General features: G+C 37.4%; 1 protein-coding gene across 1 annotated transcript in view; it reads left to right on the plus strand.

The window, feature by feature from the left end:
* The window catches only part of LOC102496771 (vomeronasal type-2 receptor 116), a 30,463-nt gene extending 11,480 nt beyond the window's left edge, over window positions 1-18,983 (plus strand). Inside the window, exons 3-6 of the mRNA XM_027776255.1 lie at window positions 9,857-9,946; window positions 10,041-10,262; window positions 14,392-14,522; window positions 18,068-18,983. Coding sequence (XP_027632056.1) covers window positions 9,857-9,946; window positions 10,041-10,262; window positions 14,392-14,522; window positions 18,068-18,983 — 1,359 coding nt within the window. The remainder of the gene's footprint in view (window positions 1-9,856; window positions 9,947-10,040; window positions 10,263-14,391; window positions 14,523-18,067) is intronic.
* Window positions 18,984-19,557: the final 574 nt, after the last annotated feature.

Consider the following 19,557-nt stretch of genomic DNA (forward strand, 5'->3'; position numbering starts at 1 on the left):
TTTCAGTCTGATTTTAGCTCAGCAAAAGGGAGGCATAAATTCCTCTGAGACTTGGAATGGGGACACAATGAAATTATACCAGGCCAGAGAAAGCAAAGCCACGAAATGCCATTATGCAGAGCTCATCTTCTATCTACCTAAAATGAGATCTAACTCCTAATTTAGCATGGGGGTTAAGGCATACGAGGTTTGAATAAAGTGACCTGAAAATATGCCAAACACATTTGTGCCTGTCTGTTCAATAATCCCAAATACAGAATAAAGGAGAAGGGATTGTGGCATGTCCATCCTCTTTTCCCTCTGACTGTCTCTTTCTCTCTCAGACAATTGTGTGTACAATAAGGCAAAAACCTTTTAGGAAAAAAAAATGAAAATTATGAATGTTTAAATTAAAGTTGAAATTTAAGAAATGAAGACCAAAATAATTTTACTGGGAATGAAGAAAGAATTAAAGACATTACATAACAATAATCTTAAAAGAAATAAAAGTGAGATATTTTTAAAAATTTAAAATAAAATTTTAGCTAATATTCATTAAAACCTAAGAATTTCCAAGTGGAAAGTGAACAAATATGAAGACCAATTAACTGCAGAGATAAATGTTTTTACAAAGTGGTAAAAAGACTTGATGTAGTCAATAATTAGCTAGAAGATCTGAATTAAATATTTAATTTTTAACAAAAACAAATTTAACAGCACTTATTTTCATACGGTTGATTTAGTAGTGTATAAACTATAGAAAAAGTCACAAAACATACCTGAAATGTGCTAAATGGTTGAAAAGTTGGCAAAGCCATATGCTATTTTTTAAACAATTATTTATTTAATATTATTATTATTATTTTGTTTTTATTTTACTATAGGGCACATGTGCTCACCAGAACGAGAGAGAGACAGAGAGAGGGAAATTGAAAAAGCAAGCCATCAGTTCTGTGACTTGAACCCTATTTTCACCCTATTTCAAAGTCTAGTGCCTTAACCACCATGCCCCCTGCTCGCCCCACCAGATGCTATTCTGAGGTTCCAGACATAGGGAAAATATGAATTGCTTCAATAATTGTTTATGGACCTACATAGAAACAAGATGACATGTGGGATACATTCACTTCTACAAGAGTTATGAAGGTGAGTGTAAGCATGGGGAATGTAACTCATAATTGAGTACTATTCATTCTAATCATGCCAAGGGAGTATGATATTAATGTTCTCCTCAAAGAAACACAAACCATTTAAGGTGATAAGCATGATAACTATCTTAGCCCAACTGTTCCATGTTTTATTTATAAATCCTAAAAGTACTTTGTATTTTATAAGAATACGTACCTGTAATATTTATACATTTTTGAAATGTATAAAAAATTGTGAATGTGTGCACTCCTCATTTATACTCTTAAAAAAGTCATTGTCCTCCCCATGCATTAATGATCCTCCTCTAAAATTACCTCTGTTTACATGACAGTGTCTTTATACAGCTAAATGAATCCTCATCTCACTCACGAGGTTCTCAAAACCTCTCTTCACTGTTTGGAAACAACTTGCTTATATACAGAGAACAACATTTCAAGGTTTTCTAGAGCCCTGGGAACATTGTTCACACTAGCTCCATGTATCAGTGCAGGAGAATCTCTAAATGGCAGCCTAGGCCCAAACCTGTATGTCTTGTGGCTTGGCTGAAGAGTTTTCTCTGAATCACATGGCTTCACTGTATTTTCTAATGCTGCCCCCTCTGTTTAGGTTTGTATGGAAGAACTACCAATATATATTGGCCTTTTACTTTGCCACTGAGGAGATCAATAAAAGTCCCCATTTGCTACCCAACATTTCCTTGGGTTATGATTTCTACGATGCATTTCCTAGTGACAGAAGAACTTTAGAAAATGTTCTGTTTTTGCTCTCTGAAAGGAATCATATGCTACCAAACTACAACTGCCAGACACAGAATCAACCTGTTGCTATCATTGCAGGAAACATGTCAACATTTTCAGCCCAAGTTGGAACCCTTTTGGAGCTCTACAAAAGCCACAGGTGTTGGGGAATGAGAGTTGGATAACTCTTAATACTACCCTCTCACATGTGAGCAGAGAAAATGTAGAATCTGGATTTACATAATCCTGGAGTTCCTCAACACCTCTCTTGGTTGTTTGGACACACCTGAGGGAAAAAGGCACATGGAATTTTTTTTTCCATGAAACACGGTGCCAGCTACAAAGCGGGAACTCTTTTTTTTTAAATTATTTTTTTAATTTTTATTTATTTATTTATTTTTCAATTTATTTATTTGCATTCATTCACTGTACATCATTACAGCATACAACATGAGATTTTCCATCCAGAGTATACTGTATATTGTCTCAATCAAGCACATCAACAAACATGTTATTGTCAGCAAATGATCTTCCATTTCTTGTTTTCTGTATGTTTTGCTTTTTTCCCTCCATCCTTGATTCCCTATCTCTTACCCTCTGCCACCTCCCACTCTCCTCCCACACTGTCTCTGGTTTCTATGTTTGCTTTCTATACTGTTTTCCCCCACATTTTATTGAATCACCAAAGACCCTAATCAATCCAAATACCCTCATAGCAAACACAGATGACACACACATTTCCACGAGCACAAGTCTAACTTTACGCATCCTATAAAGTAGCACCTAGCTGGGGTTACATATCCTACTGCAGTCATTGAATAGATATATTTTTTTTCCTGAAACTTTTTTTTGTAACTCAATTTACATTCCTTCCCTAAGCATCATCACAGCACACAAAATGCAATCTCCCATCCAGTACACACTGCATAGTGACTCAATCATGCACATTACAAAAACAAAAAATTTCCAATTCTAGTTCCTAGAATTATTTCCACCCCTCTTTCTGACCCTTTGTCCCTTGCCACCCTCCTCTCACACCATCTCTGGTGTCCACAATTGTCCTTCCTTCCCTTCCCACCCACATTGCATTGATCACACAATTTCCTACATAACCTACTTTCAATGGTGAGTTCACTCATTGCTACTAAGAAAACCAGTTTTAACTTAAATCAAAGAAACGCCAAGGAACTTTGCTTAAAGCCAGGAAACAGGTTAGGATTCTGTTCAAATGGTAGGTGCATGAACCTATCAGTCTCATGTACTTTTATCTTCTGTTCTGGTTCAATTTTCCTGATTAAATTCTGGGATATAGTATTCAACTCCAGACTTGTCCCTATGATTAAGTTGGCTACTTTCTTAGTTTTTGGACTCTTATTTCCATGTATCTGCATTTAGTTTTCCTAGGCACAGGGAATTTTTAAAGTGATGAAATTGCTAAAGTAAAAATAGGAGAGAGAAAGAAAAAGAGCAGTGTTGGGCCATCTGGTAACATGGTGGTTAATGAGGCTGAGTTCCCCATGGTTTACTACATGGTTCAAATTTTTAGTGGATGTCCCCCCTTAATATATACCAAGTGTCTGCACTCTATGGCCAAAATTGATTGACTAAAAGATATACAAACACAAGAGATGGCTATAAATGCCAGATGTAGTGTATGTGGTGGAGTGGGGCCTAGGGAAGGTCATTTGGAGGAGGGATACAGAAGACCATTGGCGGGATGGGGAGGTTTGGTGTTATCTGTTGAAGATATTTTGATCAATTGGACTGGGGAGAAATGTTCACATATTGAAATGTTCACTTTGTAAGCTAAACAATATGATTGAATGTATTTTAAAAAATAATAATATTTTTTTAATCCAGGTAGCTTAAAGAACACAGTGTCATGTGTGCTTGTAGGTCCCAAATCCTAACAATGGAAAAGTTTAGGAGAAGGGATATTGGCATGACTGTTACTTATGAGGGGTTATTTTTCACTTTCCCTCTGTCTCTCTGAGGCAAGCACATATGATTAAATTTTTCCCCTAACAAAAATAAGTAGGGAAGTGGAATATCTTAAATTTCATCAAAATTTCTGTCTATGGCCATTATATTCAACCCCCTCTGATGGGAATATTGAAGAACAACTTAAATATGTCTTCTAAATAGTATGCAGCAAATAGAGGTCTACCTTATCTCAGGAGAGGACAGTATCAGCGGGCCTCCAGAGGTCAATTAGATACAAAGATATAAAAACTATCCCATTCATTATGTCATTGAATAAAGAAAGGACATTCCAGCACTGGAGATCCTCTAAATTGGGTATGGCTCAGTTATAGTAGCTGAGGTTTACCAGTTCCCTCTGCCCTTCCTCACATCCATGCAGGTGGATGTAGTCAAAGCACTTCCAGTTACTCTCCACATAACAGCCTGCACCTCAGAGATTCTTCCAGGGAAACTGTCTAATAAAAGTTTCAGGAGAGATATTACTGGAAAACACAGACTTAGCTTATGATAATCCTGTTCTAAAAATATATATTTAAAATATTAGACAGGCAAAGTGTTTGTGTTTTTAAAAAAATATAGGTTATGCTATGATGATAAGACACAGGATCAAAAAAACAATACATTTATTTTATTTCAGAGTTGATATTTTAATTCTTGGTTTCTAGGAAAGGAAGTCTCTGATCCACATGTCACATGAGCTCAGGATGGCAGGATCACCAATATCTTGTTGTGCCATTTTTATAAATATATGCATCCCTCAGTTCTCATTGTAAATATTGAAACAACTACTGAACCTTATACTTTTTCTCATATGTTCTGGTCTGGGAGTGATACTGTTATTTGGCTTAGTCTCATGTCCTATATCAAAAGAAATGGGACTGTAAAACAGTCTTATGATGCTCATAATGACAGAATATTGTGGTTTCCACAGCATGCATTCTCTTCACTCAATACCCCATCTATAGTCTTATCAGTTCAAGTATTATCTCCTCCTCATTTAAGTGGGACAATCCAAAATTGCACTAAAGCCAGAATTAGGTTATTTCTTTTCTTATTCAGGTCATGTATGGTCCTTTTGATCCCATCCTAAGCGACAAAGACCAATTTCCATCAGTTTATCAGATGGACACCAAGGACAGCTCCCTGGCTCATGGAATCATCTGGTTTTTGCTGCATTTTGACTGGACGTAGGTAGCGCTCTATGTATCTGATGATATGCAAGGGGAGCAGTTCCTCCAGGATGTAAAGGCAAAGATGATAGAAAAGGAGATCTGTGTGGCCTTCACAGAAAAGATCCCTCCCACAAAAGGTGTCTTTTTTGCATGTGACTTAACTCTTAGGACGAGGATCAGAATTTCATCTGAAAATGTGTATATAGTACATGGTGATGAAGGGAGTGTCTGGAAGCTGGGATGGATAAACAAATTCTATTTAATTTTAGGAAAGGTATGGATAATGAGAAATCTCTACTCTCAAGAGCGGAAACGTATTTTTACTAATTTTAAGAAGATGCCATACTTTTTCCATGGAAGCCAGTTATTTTCAAACCAGAAAAGGAAAATTCCTGACTTTAAACAATTTCTGAAGACAGTGAACCCTCCCCAATACCCAGAAGATTTTTACTTCAGTAAACTGCAGTAAAACTCTGGGCTCAGTTTTTTCGATGTTCACTTGCTGGATCATTCTGCAGCAAAATTGGAAAGTGCCCACCAAATTCTTCCCTAGAGTTTCTACAGTATGATTTGGACATGTTGACCATGTCTACTCCAGCTTTTTCATCTATCATGCAGTGCATGTGGTGGCTCAAGTTCTTTATAAGATGCTTTTGCAGAAAATAGAAATGAGATATCCAGGAGATGCAGGCCAACCTATTCTTCCCTGGCAGGCAAACACTATTTGCAAGCATCAAAAGTATTTGGAGGTATTTCTTCTTTCCCTCCCCCCCAGTTCTCTATTATAGGACACATGTACTCATCAGAGTGAAAGGGTCCCCAGTGGGTATGACCACACTCCAATCCCTTCTTCTCCATTCTCCTCCTGTGGTTTTCAGAACCCATGTATATAGGTTTGTGTGCTTTTTAATCTTCCAGGTCTGTTAGAAACACCATGGTCAGCCATGAGGGAGTCCACCTTCACCACCACACCACCCACGGAGGTTTTTTTAAGAATTATTTTATTTAACTTTATTTATTCACTTGTTGATGAGAGAGAGAGAGAGAGAGAGAGAGAGAGAGAGAGAGAGAGAGAGAGAGAGAGAGAGAGAGAGAGAGAGAGAAAATGAGAAATCAAGCCACCAGGTTCAGGACTCGAACTGTGTTTGGCCATGTGGTAGTCCAGTGCTTCTAACCACCATGCTACATGCTGACCCTGCCATGGAGGTTTTTTTAAAAGAGAGATTTTTGCTATAGGGCATGTGCACTCACCAGAGAAATAGAGAGATAGAAAGTGATAAATCACCCCAGAAGAGATCGTCATGCCACAATCTCTTCTCCTGCATTCTTCTTTTGGGATGTTGGACATGCACACACACTCACACACCTGCGAGGCATGAGTTTTAAGCCTCCAGGTTCGGAAGGCAAACGCTGGTTGTTGACTAAACAAAAGTCAAGCAACGTACTCATCCACTTGTCCCTAAACCCTGGTGGTTTTATTTTTTTTTAATTTTTTAATTTTTTTTTTTTGGAGAGATTTTTCACTGTAGGGCGCATGCGCTTGCCAGACAGACAGAGAGAGACATAGAGACAGAAAGCGAGAAATCACCCCCCAGAGGGGATGGTCACGCCGCAATCCCTTCTCCTCCATTCTCCTCTCGGTATCTTGGGCACGCACGCACACACGCCCGGCGTGAGTTTTAAGCCACCGGGTCCGGGACGTGAACCACGGTCGACTACGTGGGAGTCCAGCGACATAGCCATTACGCTAACTGCTGGTTCCCAACCCTGGTGGTTTTATTTTGTTCCTTTTTAAAAAAAATTTTTTTATAGCTTTTCCCATAGGGCATGGGCGCTCACCAGAGAAGAGAGAAAAAAGAAAAAGTGAGAATTCATCTTCTAGGGGGGATGATCCTACTACAATTCCTTCTCCTCTATTCTCCTCTTGGGAGGTTGGGTATGCACACATATGTGTCCAGCATGATTTTCAGGCCACCAGGTCCAGGACTCAAATTATGATGCTGATGATGTGGAAACCAAACCATCCTATCCACCATACCATATGCTGAGGTTTTTTGTTTGTTTGTTTGTTTTGAGAGTGATTTTTGCTATTAAGTGCATGGGCTCGTCAGAGACAGAAAGTGAGAAATTTCATCTCAGGGGGTCTGGTTATGTTGCAATTCCTTCTTTTTTCATTTTCCTCTTAGAATCCTAAGCAGGCATGCAGATGTGCCCATTGCGAGGTTTAAGCAACCCCTCCAGGATTTGAGCCATGATTGAATAGGTGGGAGTTCAGTGATGTAACCATTATGTCATTTGCTGGTCCTTGTTAATGTATTTAAAAACACACACAAACACACACAACATGACTATGTTTTCTTCTCAAAATCAAGAAGATTAGGCAAAATTTGTAGAAAAAGTTTTTAGTTTTGTTGTTTTTATGCAAAGGTATATGAGTTATTTCTACTTAGAGAGTTCTGCCACTACAAAATTAGATATTAAATTATTTGGGGTGGCTGCATGGCTTGGTGGTTGAAGTAGCCAGATTTCACATGGCCAACCTTGCAGCTCGAGTTTTGGATCCAGAAATTAAGAAACACACCAAGAATGTGTGTTTTACTAAACACATATTTGTCACTGGAGGAGAAAGGATTGCTGCACAACCATTCTCCATGAAAGTTGCTTGCTTTCTCTGTCTCTAGAGAGAACATGTACCTTCTAGTAAAAATACAGTGAAATACTAAAAAATGTTCAAGAAAAGGTACTTGACAAAACATAGATCAAAATTGGTCAAATCTATGTGATGTGTTTGTGTGTGTCTGTGTGTGTGTCTGTGTGTGTTTAAATGTTTAAGGAGGTTTTTCCTATAGGGCAAATGCACTCACCAGAAAGGCAGAGACAGAGAGACAGAAAGCAAGAAATCACCCCCCAGGGAGGATGGCCATGCTGCAATCCCTTCTCCATTCTCCTCTTGGGATCTTGGGCATGCACACACACACACCCGGTGTGAGTTTAAGCCCCAGGTCTGGGACTCGAACTGCAGTCAACTACATAGGAGTTCAGCAACATAGCTATTTCATCTACTGTTCCCAAATCTACATGTGTATTTTAGAAATGCATCCAACATCAGAGAATATTGACATAATGACCATATCTATTTCATCTCTAATGATACAGATGTTGTGGCCTAATCTCTTCATGCAATGCTCATGATGAGAAAAATAAATTCTATATAATATTTTAACATGACTTATAGAAAGAAATTTCTTTTAGACTGAACTGTATTTTTACTGTCTACAATAATCCTGGAGGTAGGAATAGTGATCCAATTTTAAACATGAAACCACTTTTGAGACATATACTCTTAGGGTAACCTGCTTAGTTTGAAGTTGACTTTTTGAAATGTAAGTCATTTTGTCAAGATGGTTGTGTAGATGTGGAAAATACTGGCATATTCCTATTCTAATAATTAAAAGACTGAAAGAACATTTGAATAAACAATAATAGCTAATTATTTTCTTCAAAATAATATAATCAATGCAATAGATAGGAGGCTAACATGGTTTATTAAAAATCTCTTGAGTTTGACCAACAATTGCTGTGTTGATTAAGTCACTAAACACTCACATCACCAATCATGGCTCTAATCCTGGGCCTGGCAGTTTTGCTTTCTCACTTTCTCTCTCTCCCCCCTGTTTTTCTTTCATGAGTATACAAGCCCTATAACAAATTAAAAATAATGATAATAGGTCAAATTAAATAAATAATTCTTAAGAAAAAAGCAAACTTTTGTGGGCTAGATCCATGCCATGATGAGTAAGGCAACTGGATATCACATGAGTTGAGTTCAAGTCCTGGAGGCCTAGTCAACATGTCAGACATGAGTATATGCATGCATGCCCAAAATCCAAAAATGAAGGAGAAATGGAGAAGAGATTGCAGCCTGACCATTCCCCAAGGGGAGTGTTTTCCCTGTTTTTTTGCTCACTATCTCTCTGACAAACACTAGAAAAAACAAAAACAAAAACACCTCTTTAGAATTTATACATTTTAAATTTATATTTTGTCACAAATTGTTCATTGTATTGACACATGACAATCACACTCTTACTGAAAGAAGTACAAAATACAGATAAAGAATGAAATGTATTTGTTTCCTTTTAAAAAGCCTTGTTGAGGTGTAAATAGTATACCAAAAACTATACATTTTTAATGTACAAATCTGGATAAACATGGAGAAAAGCATATCTTTCATACTACCGTAACCACTATCAAGAATCCATAAATATACTGCCTTTGTAAAACTTCCTACAAGGGGTTAGCAAGTGGTATGGGGATAAGGGCACTGGACTTCCACATGTGAAGAAATGGTCATGATGCAATCATTTCTTCATCTCTCCATCCATTTGGAATTTTGGGCAGGCACACACATGTGCCCAGTGTTATTTTAATCATTATTTTATTTATTATTATTTTTAAAATTCGACAGAGATAGACAGAGAGGTAGAAAAAGGGAACATTAGATACCAGCCACCGGGTTCAGAATTAGAACTTCAGTCAATCATGTGGGAGCCCAGCTCCTTACCACCATGCCACATTTGGCCCTACCTGATGTGTTTTGTAAGCTGCTGGAACAGGCCTCAAGTTGCTTACTTGACCATGTGTGATTCAACCACCTTAACCATGCCACTGTCTGGCTCCATCTGTGCCCTTTATGAATTACCAAGATCAGACTCCAATTAGTCCAAACAAGATTTTAATAGTCTGGATTTTATGAGAGTCTATGTACTAATCAACCTCTGGGGATCATCCTAGAATTTTTCTGATGAGCTACAACCACTCCTTCTTTGTTTTTAGGAAGAAAAAAAAAAGAGCTCATATCACATAAGCTCTGAGCAGGTGACCACTCAAATCAAATTCAACTCCTACAAAGAAGTAAACATAAGGGTAGGGATATTAAAATAGGATTACTTGATAGATATGGACCAACCACCTCTACATTAAATGTAGTCCTAATTTTTAAACCCTGTCTTTGATACAGCTCCATCCATTTCTGAAGAAAAGCCAACTGACAAATAGCACTGGATACAACACTCCCCTTGATAAAAACAGAAATACGATACAGTATGATATCCACAACCTTGTGAGATTTTCTAATAACACCTGGCTGTTAGATAAAGTAGATTTTGTTTACAGGAACACCCATGATCATGGCTTGATCATCAATGAAGAGGTGATAAACTGGCCTGTTAAATTCAAAAAGGTACAATGTCATTTCAATATGAAATACATATAGAAGTGGGGACAGCAGGTTGCCTAGTAGTTAGGTCGCTGGAATCTCACATGATTGACTAGTTTGTCTTGGACCTGGAGCTTGAAATTCAAGCTGGATGTGTGTGCATGTGTGCCCAAGATCCCAATAGGAGAATGAAGAAGAAGAAATTGCAGAACGGCGATTCCCTCGGGGGTGATTTTTTAAATTTTCTTCTCAATCTCTCTCTTTCTCTCTTTCATGAGTACACACACCCTAAGACAAAGATCTCTAAAAGAAAAAAAATTGAAATATATGCAGAAGCATTTGAACAGAGTTCTGAAATTAAATTGTGTGACTACTTTAACTCAGTATTATGGGGCCAGCAGGTGACATTATACTGAAGGTACTGGATTCTGACATGGTCAACCATGGTTGACTTCTGGATCCAGTGACTTGAAAACCATACCTGGCATGTGTGTGCATGTGCAAGCCCAAAATCTGTAGAGCAAAATGAAGGAGAAGTGATTGTGGTGTGGCCAACCCTGTGAGGATTAATTTCTCCCTTATATCTCTGTCCATGTCTCTCTCTGGCAAACACACACAACCTATGGCAAACCTAAAGAAAAGTGAATTAAACTTTTGTCTCAGTGAAAATATAAAATAAAATAAAATTTCCTTTTACATTCAGACTTTGTACTACTCAATTTTTCTTATGTGCATTCTAAACTATAGAAAAACTTCTGATTTTTATTAACTGATTTGTTATCATATGTTTGTTCAAGCAGTAGTCTAATTAATAATATCAATAAGGTGATATGTATCTACAATTGAACATTGTTTAATAAGAGAAATATTTTCTGAGAATATATTTATAACTGTTGTGTTTTTGTTTTAGAGAGTTCTTTGCCATAGGGCCCATGAGCTCACCGGAGAGACAGAGAGACAGAAAGTGAGGAATCATCCCCTGGGGGATTGGCCATGTCATAATCCCTTCTTTTCCATTTTGCTCTCAGGATTTTGGACACACATAAAAATGCACCTGGTGTGAGTCTCAAGCTGCCTGGTCTGAGACCCAAAATGGGGGCAGCCAAATGGAAGTCCAGTGATGTAATCAGTATGCCATCTGTTGGTCCCGAGAAATGCAATATTTAGAATTTTGTCATTGTGTGAAAATAATAGACTGCACTTACACAACCCTAGATGTTATTGCACATTGCACATGGAGTTTATATGGTCTAACATATTATTTTATGATACCACTATCATATATGCTGTTTATCATTTACGGAAATGTCTTATGTCTTTATGGAGCACATGACTCTTTCGTGTGTGTGTGTGTGTGTGTGTGTGTGTGTGTGTAAACAATCCCTCTATATGTCCTGAAATCCTTTATTATTTGTGAACAAAGTCCTTATATTTTTGTATACTGTAAAAACAAGTAGATTATTCATTAATATACCATTTACATTTTCGAAGATACCATTAACATTTCCTCTTGTCATTTTGCAGACCATTCTTATTTTTCAGAAATTATTTATTTAATTTTCGAAGATACCATTAACATTTCCTCTTGTCATTTTGCAGACCATTCTTATTTTTCAGAAATTATTTATTTAATTTTTTATCTGCCAGGGGCTGTGCTCCAGTCGGGGTGGGTGCACAGGGAGGCGACACGGATGAACAGGAATTAGACTAAGACCTCATGCCCTTTAGCATGTTCTTAGCTGACTATAGCCAGAGTAAACTCCAGACTGCAGCCCTGATGGCCAGAAGTCATGCGTATTTATTATAGAACGAGTTTTACAGCAGTAGGATGGGTAAGTGGAAATAAGTGAAAGATTTTACTTTAAAAGGTAAAGCATTCAAAGTATAGGAACAATAATTATAAAACATGACATTTGTTTTGTTTAGGTATAAACAGTCATAATTTTTAGAATGAGGAAGTCTACTTTTTGGGTGCATTCTCTTTTTAGATCTTGATTACCAGGGAGGGTCTTTGGATGAGAGGGTTTCCAGGAATTTTCAGTCCCAGACTAGCTTGATTACTTTAGTCCCAGATTGGCTTGAGAATTTTGAGCCTTGGGTCAGCTTTTGAGAACTTCAACTTCAGGCTAGGATGGCAGCAATTACAAGAGCCTAGAAATAAATCCTGTCTGGTTTAGTAAAGACAAGGTTAGTATATACTAAAGTGAAATACCTATGTTATCTCTGGGGTAGTCTACAGCTAAGAGGGTGAGTCTACATAGGAAAGGAATGTGGTCTTGTGAGTAGTTAAATGACTGACCTAAAGGTTATTGTGTACTTGAGACCCTCTACATGCTGCTTTATACAATGACTGTGGCTTGGGAAATGGCAATCTTCCCTTGTCCTGAGAGTAAGCATGGCTTATGGTCTTTGGGGTAACAGCACCTTGTGGATGAGTCCCTGAGCCTCTCTCAGCTACTGAGATCGTTTGCCCATTAGTAGCTTTAACCTAAACCTTTCTAATGCTTATCTATGTAATCCCCAGTAGGAGAAGTGAATGTAGCATTCTTTATTGACATTTTCCAGGAGGGTGGGGTGAGTCTAATGGGAGTAACTCCTGTTCACAGCTGCCACCCTACACAGTTGCTGCCTTAGTGGATCCGCATTCTTTCAGGATTATTGTAAAAGTTTTAGTAAGGCTGGGGGTGCCTTTATGGAGTACCGAGGTATGGCAATAAGGTCCATGGCAGAGAAACTGAGTGCAGGCCAGTACAGTAACACAATGAAGGTGAGGTTCAGAACCCGTAAAACTATTGACCTTGCAAACAGTTCTCCTCAGCCGAGTCCTTGCTCTAGGCACGAGGGACAGTTTTTTCATACTCAGCTTGTGTTAACTGCATGGTCCCAGCAATTATCTATTTTTCTGCAGTTGCTTTTTCTACTTCTGCTGCTCCTTCTTAAACTTGACCAGAGAATGACAGAGAGAGAGCATGAGTGTGAAAGCAAGCCACTGACTTCAGGACTTGAACCAAATGAGTCTGGTGCCTTAACCACTATAGCACCTTCTAGCCCCTTGTATACCACTCTTCATCATACTAAACATTTCAAAACATTGACTATAATCTCAGGTAATTCGATGTTGCAGAAGATTTATATAAATATCATATTTGGCACATGCACTGTATTAATGTATGAAAAGCAGTGCTCAACTGGGCTCAGAACTCACAAATGGATTAATCACACTTTCATAATGTATCTGCTGGCCCTTGAGTTTTAAGTTAACTTTTTATTGTGTACCTACATATCACATTATTAGATATTTAAAAATCCAGAACCTAAAATTTTCTACCCAACTAGATATGAGGATATAGTATAAATATTCTTGGAAACACATCTTTTCAGAGTCTTTACCACTTAAACCTGCATTGAAATTGTTTTAGATGAAATGATTGTATAAGACAACAGAAATGACACAAGGGATATTTTTAGTTATGCATGGGATAAAGTAATTAGGTACTTTGGAAATATCCAGTAAATAATACATGAAGGGGGCTGGCAGGTGGCATAGTGGCTAAACCACTGGACTCCCACATGGCTTAATGTGGTTCAAGTCCCAGAAATGATGGCTTGCTTTCTTACCTTTCTGCCTCTCTCTTGCTGTGTCTTTCTGATCAAATTTTTTAAAAAAGATAATTAAATTAATAGTTCTTTAAAAAATAATAAAACATAAAAAGAAAGCTAAGTATACTAGATCTTAATTTGAGTTCTCACAAAGGGGGGTCAGCAGATAGTGTAGTAGTTAAGGCTCTGGATTCCTACATGGGTGACTGCAATTTGAATCCTGAACCTGGAGGCTTGGAAGTTACACCAAACACAGGTGCATCCATGCCAAAATTCTTGAGAAGAGAATAAGGGTGGGATTTGGGTGCAACAACCCCCTCAGGAGTTGATTTCTCTCTTTCTCTCTTTGTCTCACTGTCTCTCTGGCAAGCTCATGCACCCTATAGCTGAAATTTGAAAAAAAAATTATAGAATCCCAAGTAGTATTAAAAGGCTTAACAGTGATGATCAATTAAAAGTGCAAAATTTCTTTAAGGTGAAGAGAAAATAGAGCATCCCATCAAGCAGCTCATAACGTACATGAAAATGACTAATGATTCTCTTTTCTGCTCAGACTCCAGAATCTGTGTGTAGCCACAACTGTGTTCCTGGATTCCAGAAAATTCCCCAAGAAGGAAGACCTGTTTGCTGCTTTATTTGTGTTTTGCGCCCAGAGTCAGATATTTCAAATCAAACAAGTATGAAATATATAACTACATTCTTAGTACCTACTATTGCTCAATAAAAATAAAACTATCACTATTAGAAATAAAACATAAGCCAGCAGGTGGCATGGTAGTGAAGACACTGTCCTGTGTGGCCAATCACGGTTCAATTCCCAATCCTGAGGCTTGAAGGTCATGCCAGGCACATGTGCATGCATGTTCAAAATCCTAAGAGGAGAAAAGAGAAGATACTGTAGCATGGCCATCCACCCAGGGGATGATTTCTTAATTTCTGTCTTGCTGTCTATCTTATGAGTATGTGTGTCCTATAGCAAAAAAATCTCTCACACACACAAATAGAAATAAAACACAGACCATCATTATTCTTAATTTGCATGCTTATATTTTTGATATTTTTATTTTATACACAATATTTTACCCTATTATGTGTAAGCTGTTTTCTGGCCATGCTCATTCTATTAGGCTCAACTCTGAAACTATTTCCAGTTGACACCCTTACAGTTTGGTGTTAGATAAGACACTATCAATCTTAGATCTCATACTTGAACCACATTAGTCATAAAATGAAAGAGGTGTCATCATCAAATTTACCTATGGGTGCCTTAATCTTTGAATCTGACTTTTATTCCTAGATGATAAGCCAAAAGCAATTACAGATAAATCATCAAGAAAATATTTTATAACTTTTACAGCCAAGCTCAAACATCTGTGGAATTAAGTACAAAGAACTGACTAATATCAGAATACCACACTTGAAATACATTGCAGAAAGATAAAGAAACACAGTTTAAAAATTAAAGACTCAACATTCTAATGCATTGGGCATCACACAAAATATACTACCAAGTAATTTTCAAGATAAAATGCAGTATTGTTAAATATGAAATATGGAAAGTTATAAGAAATTAAGCTTCTGTTTTTCCAATACATCAGAAGTAAATACAGTTTGAGGGACCAGCAGTTGGCATAATGGCTATGTTGCTGGACTCCCATGTAGTCGACTGCAGTTCGAGTCTTCGACCTGGTGGCTTAAACTCACATGGGGCATGTGTGCATGTGTGCTCAAGGTCCTGAGAGTAGAATGGAGGAGAAGGGGTTGTGGCGTGGCAAACCCCCCTGGGGGGTGATTTCTCACTTTCTATCTCTCTGTCTGTGTCTGTCTTTCTGGCAAGAGCATGCATCCTAGAGCAAAAACCTCTCAAAAAGAAAAAAAAAATGTAAACGTGGTTTAAAATTTTCCATAAGTATTATGCAATTCCAGAGATTCTAATAGTAGAATTCATTTTATTTTTATTGCTAGTAAAAGTAAATATTTATGTTCAGGTTTTAATATTAAAAAAAACATGAAAATTACTTTTTGTGAAGGAATTGGAAAACTAAATAAGTGTTCAAAACAAGAAATAAGGGAACCAGCAGTTAGCGTAATGGCTATGTCGCTGGACTCCCATGTAGTCGACCGCGGTTCACATCCCGGACCCGGTGGCTTAAAACTCACGCTGGGCATGTGTGCGTGCATGCCCAAGATCCTGAGAGGAGAATGGAGGAGAAGGGATTGCGGCATGACCATCCCCTCTGCAGGGTGATTTCTCGCTTTCTGTCTCTATGTCTCTCTCTGCCTGGTGAGCACACGCGCCCTGTAGGAAAAAAAAAAAGAAACCCCCAAAAAAAACCTCTCCAAAAAAAAAAAAAAGAAAGAAAAAAAAAAAGAAAATTACTTTTGTGAAGGAATTGGAAAACTAAATAAGTGTACAAAACAAGAAATAAAAATAGAGGTAGAAAGAAAGCCCATATCATAGTGCTTAAGGAAGTCGTATCCCACATGACCCAAATTGTTACATGAGCCCCAAACACGATGAATGAAAATACACCCGGTGTTGGTATGTTGTGTAAAATAAGAGGAAATAATGGTGCAGAGGGGATTGGAACATGACCATTTTATCGAGGTGGTGCTGTGTTGTTTTCTTTCTCTGTGTGTGTGTGTCTCTCTCTCTAGTGAGTGAATGTGTCCTCTTGAAAATTAAAGAAAAAAAAATAGGTGCCAGCAGCTGGCATGATTGTCAAGGTGCTGGACTACCAAATGACTAATTGTGGTTAGAGTCCTATATTGGTGGCTTTCTTTCTCACTTTCCCTCTCTCTCTGTCTTTATCTCTCTTGGTGAGTGCACATAGTCTATAGGAAATTTAAAAAATAATAGTAAATACAATTAAATAAATGATTTTTAAAAAATAAACAGGAAAAAATAAAGAAAGAAAGGATTTGGGACACAGAAGAACATATACACATATATTTGGGTGCCAAACATGTTCCTGAGATAGGAGCCAAGAATATCTGCTGAATCATGTGTTAGAAAGAGGCTGTGTAAGAAAAAAATGTGATTGATTATCACTCTAATACTTTTTCTAAGAATCATTCATTTTATTTATCATTATTATTATTATTATTAAAATTTGGTACAGGTCATGCACACTCACCAGAGAGAGGCCAGAAAGAGAGAAAAAGAAATAGAAACTGAGAAAGCAAGCCACCAGGTCTGAGACGCAAGCTGTATTAAATCACGTAGGAATCTAGAATCTCAACTTCCATGCCACCTGCTGGTCCCCATTCTTATGCAAAATGTGTAATGACTTTTCTGACAATACAATATTATTGCCTCAGTATTACTATAAATACATACATACATACTTTAGAAAAGATTAGTTACAGCAGCTATTTTTACATAAAAATTGTAACTGAAACACAAACATGCCTCTTAATTTATGTAATCTCCCTGACTGCTTTCCTGCTACATAATAGTTGACGTAAGTTGATTCAACAGAGAACTTATTATGCATAAAGGCAAAAATATTACCATTCTTAAAAATTAACAAACCATGCTTTAAGATGTATATAAATGAATACCTCAAAAAGAACAATCCGTATTTCTATCATATAATTACAATATCAATTTCTCAAAAAATAACTCTATAAGAGCAATACAATTCCATTAAAGATTTTATTGTTTTAAATTAAAACTGTTTTCACATTTACATAGGAGTGTTTATGATAATATTGAGAGAAAACTTAAAATGTACAATGAGAAAAGTCTGTACACAAAGTGACATATAAGATACAAGAAAAAAATCACTAGAAATCAGGAAAGAGAAAAAAGTTAGGATACTCTAGAAAAACGAAGTAAAATTATCTTTCTCTGAATACTAAGAAAACCATTCATTTCTATTGTGATGAACAAATATGAGAAGCTGTGGAAGCATAAGGTTCATTATAATGAAATATCAGAAGAGAGTAGAGAAGAGATCAGGAATGAATCCTCATCTGTGTAACATCATTGAGATCTGCAAGATGGACCATCAATATTCCCATATGCTGAGGCCCAGTTTCAAATGACTTTTGTGTTACTTGCAGCTGAAAGAATTCTCCCAGTGTCATCAATACAAGCTCTTAATTTGGTGTATCTTGGTATTACCACAGGGGCTTTATCTACACATAATAACATAACAATGACCATTTTCTTCTACATGACAATCAATTTGTGAAACTGAATTGCTCCATCTTTGATTTTCCACCAGATGCAAAGCAGTGTACCAGTGCCCAGCTCAAGAGTACTCAAACAGTGAGAGAACTCAATGTCTCCCCAAGCATGTGACATTACTGGCCTTTAAGAATGCTTTGGGGACAACCATGGCCTGCATGGCTTTGTGTTTCTTTGTCCTCACAGCTGTAATTTTGGGGATCTTTGTGAAGCACCAAGACTCTCCCATTGTCAAGGCCAACAACCAGGCTCTCAGCTTTATCCTGCTCATCTCCCTCCTGCCACGCTTCCTCTGCTCCTTGCTCTTCATTAGCCATCCTAACACAGTCACCTGTGTCCTCCAACAAGTTGCATTTGGCCTTGTGTTCACTGTGGCTGTTTCCACTGTTTTGGACGAAACCATTACTGTGATTCTGGCATTCAAGGCCATGAAGCCTGGAAGAACAATGAGGTGCTTGCTGCTTTTAGGGGCTTCTAATTCTGTCACTCCCATTTGCTCCCTGATCCAAATGGTTATCTGTGGAATCGGGCTGGGAATCTCTCCCCCTTTTGTTGAAATAGACTCACATTCTGAGCCCAGAATCCTCATCATCATGTGCAACAAGGGCTCAGTCACTGTCTTCTACTGTGTCCTGGACTACCTGGGCTTCTTGGCTCTGGGGAGCTTCACTGTGGCTTTCCTGGCCAGGAAACTGCCTGACACATTCAATGAAGCCAAGTTCCTCACATTCAGCATGCTGGTGTTCTACAGTGTCTGTGTCACATTTGTACCCATCTATCACAGCACCAAGGAGAAATTCACAGTGGTTGTGGAAGTCTTCTCCATTTTGGCCTCCAGTGCAGGGCTCCTAGGCTACATCTTTGCCCCCAAGTGCTACATTATTCTGTTAAGACCTGATATGAACTCTTGGAAAGCTTTAAAAAACAGAAGGGGTTCAAATAAAGCCTAAGTTTCTATATCATAATCCTCTATCACAATTTTAGGGTTTTGAGCCAAAAGTGTACCATTTTTATATTCTTATAGAATAAACTGACTGAAAATGACTGACCTCTTAAATTCATTTTTTGAAACAATCATTGTATACATCTAATCTTTAGAAGTTATTAAACCTTCAATTATGAATTATATCTTAGATTAATGGCTATTTTTTACATTGTGAGTATTGATTAATAGCTAAATTTGATTAGTTATTTAATATTTATTTTGTTCTCAAAGAAAGCTTTTTACTTTTGTATAGTTAGGAATAGTGTCTATGTTTTCATATCTGGTTTATTGTTTGTATCTTTCTCTTTTTTAGGAAGGTCTATCTATCTAAAGTCTAGTCAGTTTCTTGATGTTAAAAAAACTAGCTAGTAGTTACATTGTTTCTTTACATGATTTCTATGTCTTTTATTTATATCCATTCTGATTTAATATTTTTGTTTCTACTTGCATTTAGTTTACTTCGCTCTTGTTTTTGGAATTTCTTTTTGTGTCAAATAGTGTTGATGTAATGTCTTTCATCTTTTTTCCATTAAAGACAA

Source organism: Tupaia chinensis, unplaced genomic scaffold (genome assembly GCF_000334495.1).
Source record: "Tupaia chinensis unplaced genomic scaffold, TupChi_1.0 Scaffold000648_1, whole genome shotgun sequence".
In the NCBI taxonomy this organism is placed as follows: Eukaryota; Metazoa; Chordata; class Mammalia; order Scandentia; family Tupaiidae; genus Tupaia; species Tupaia belangeri.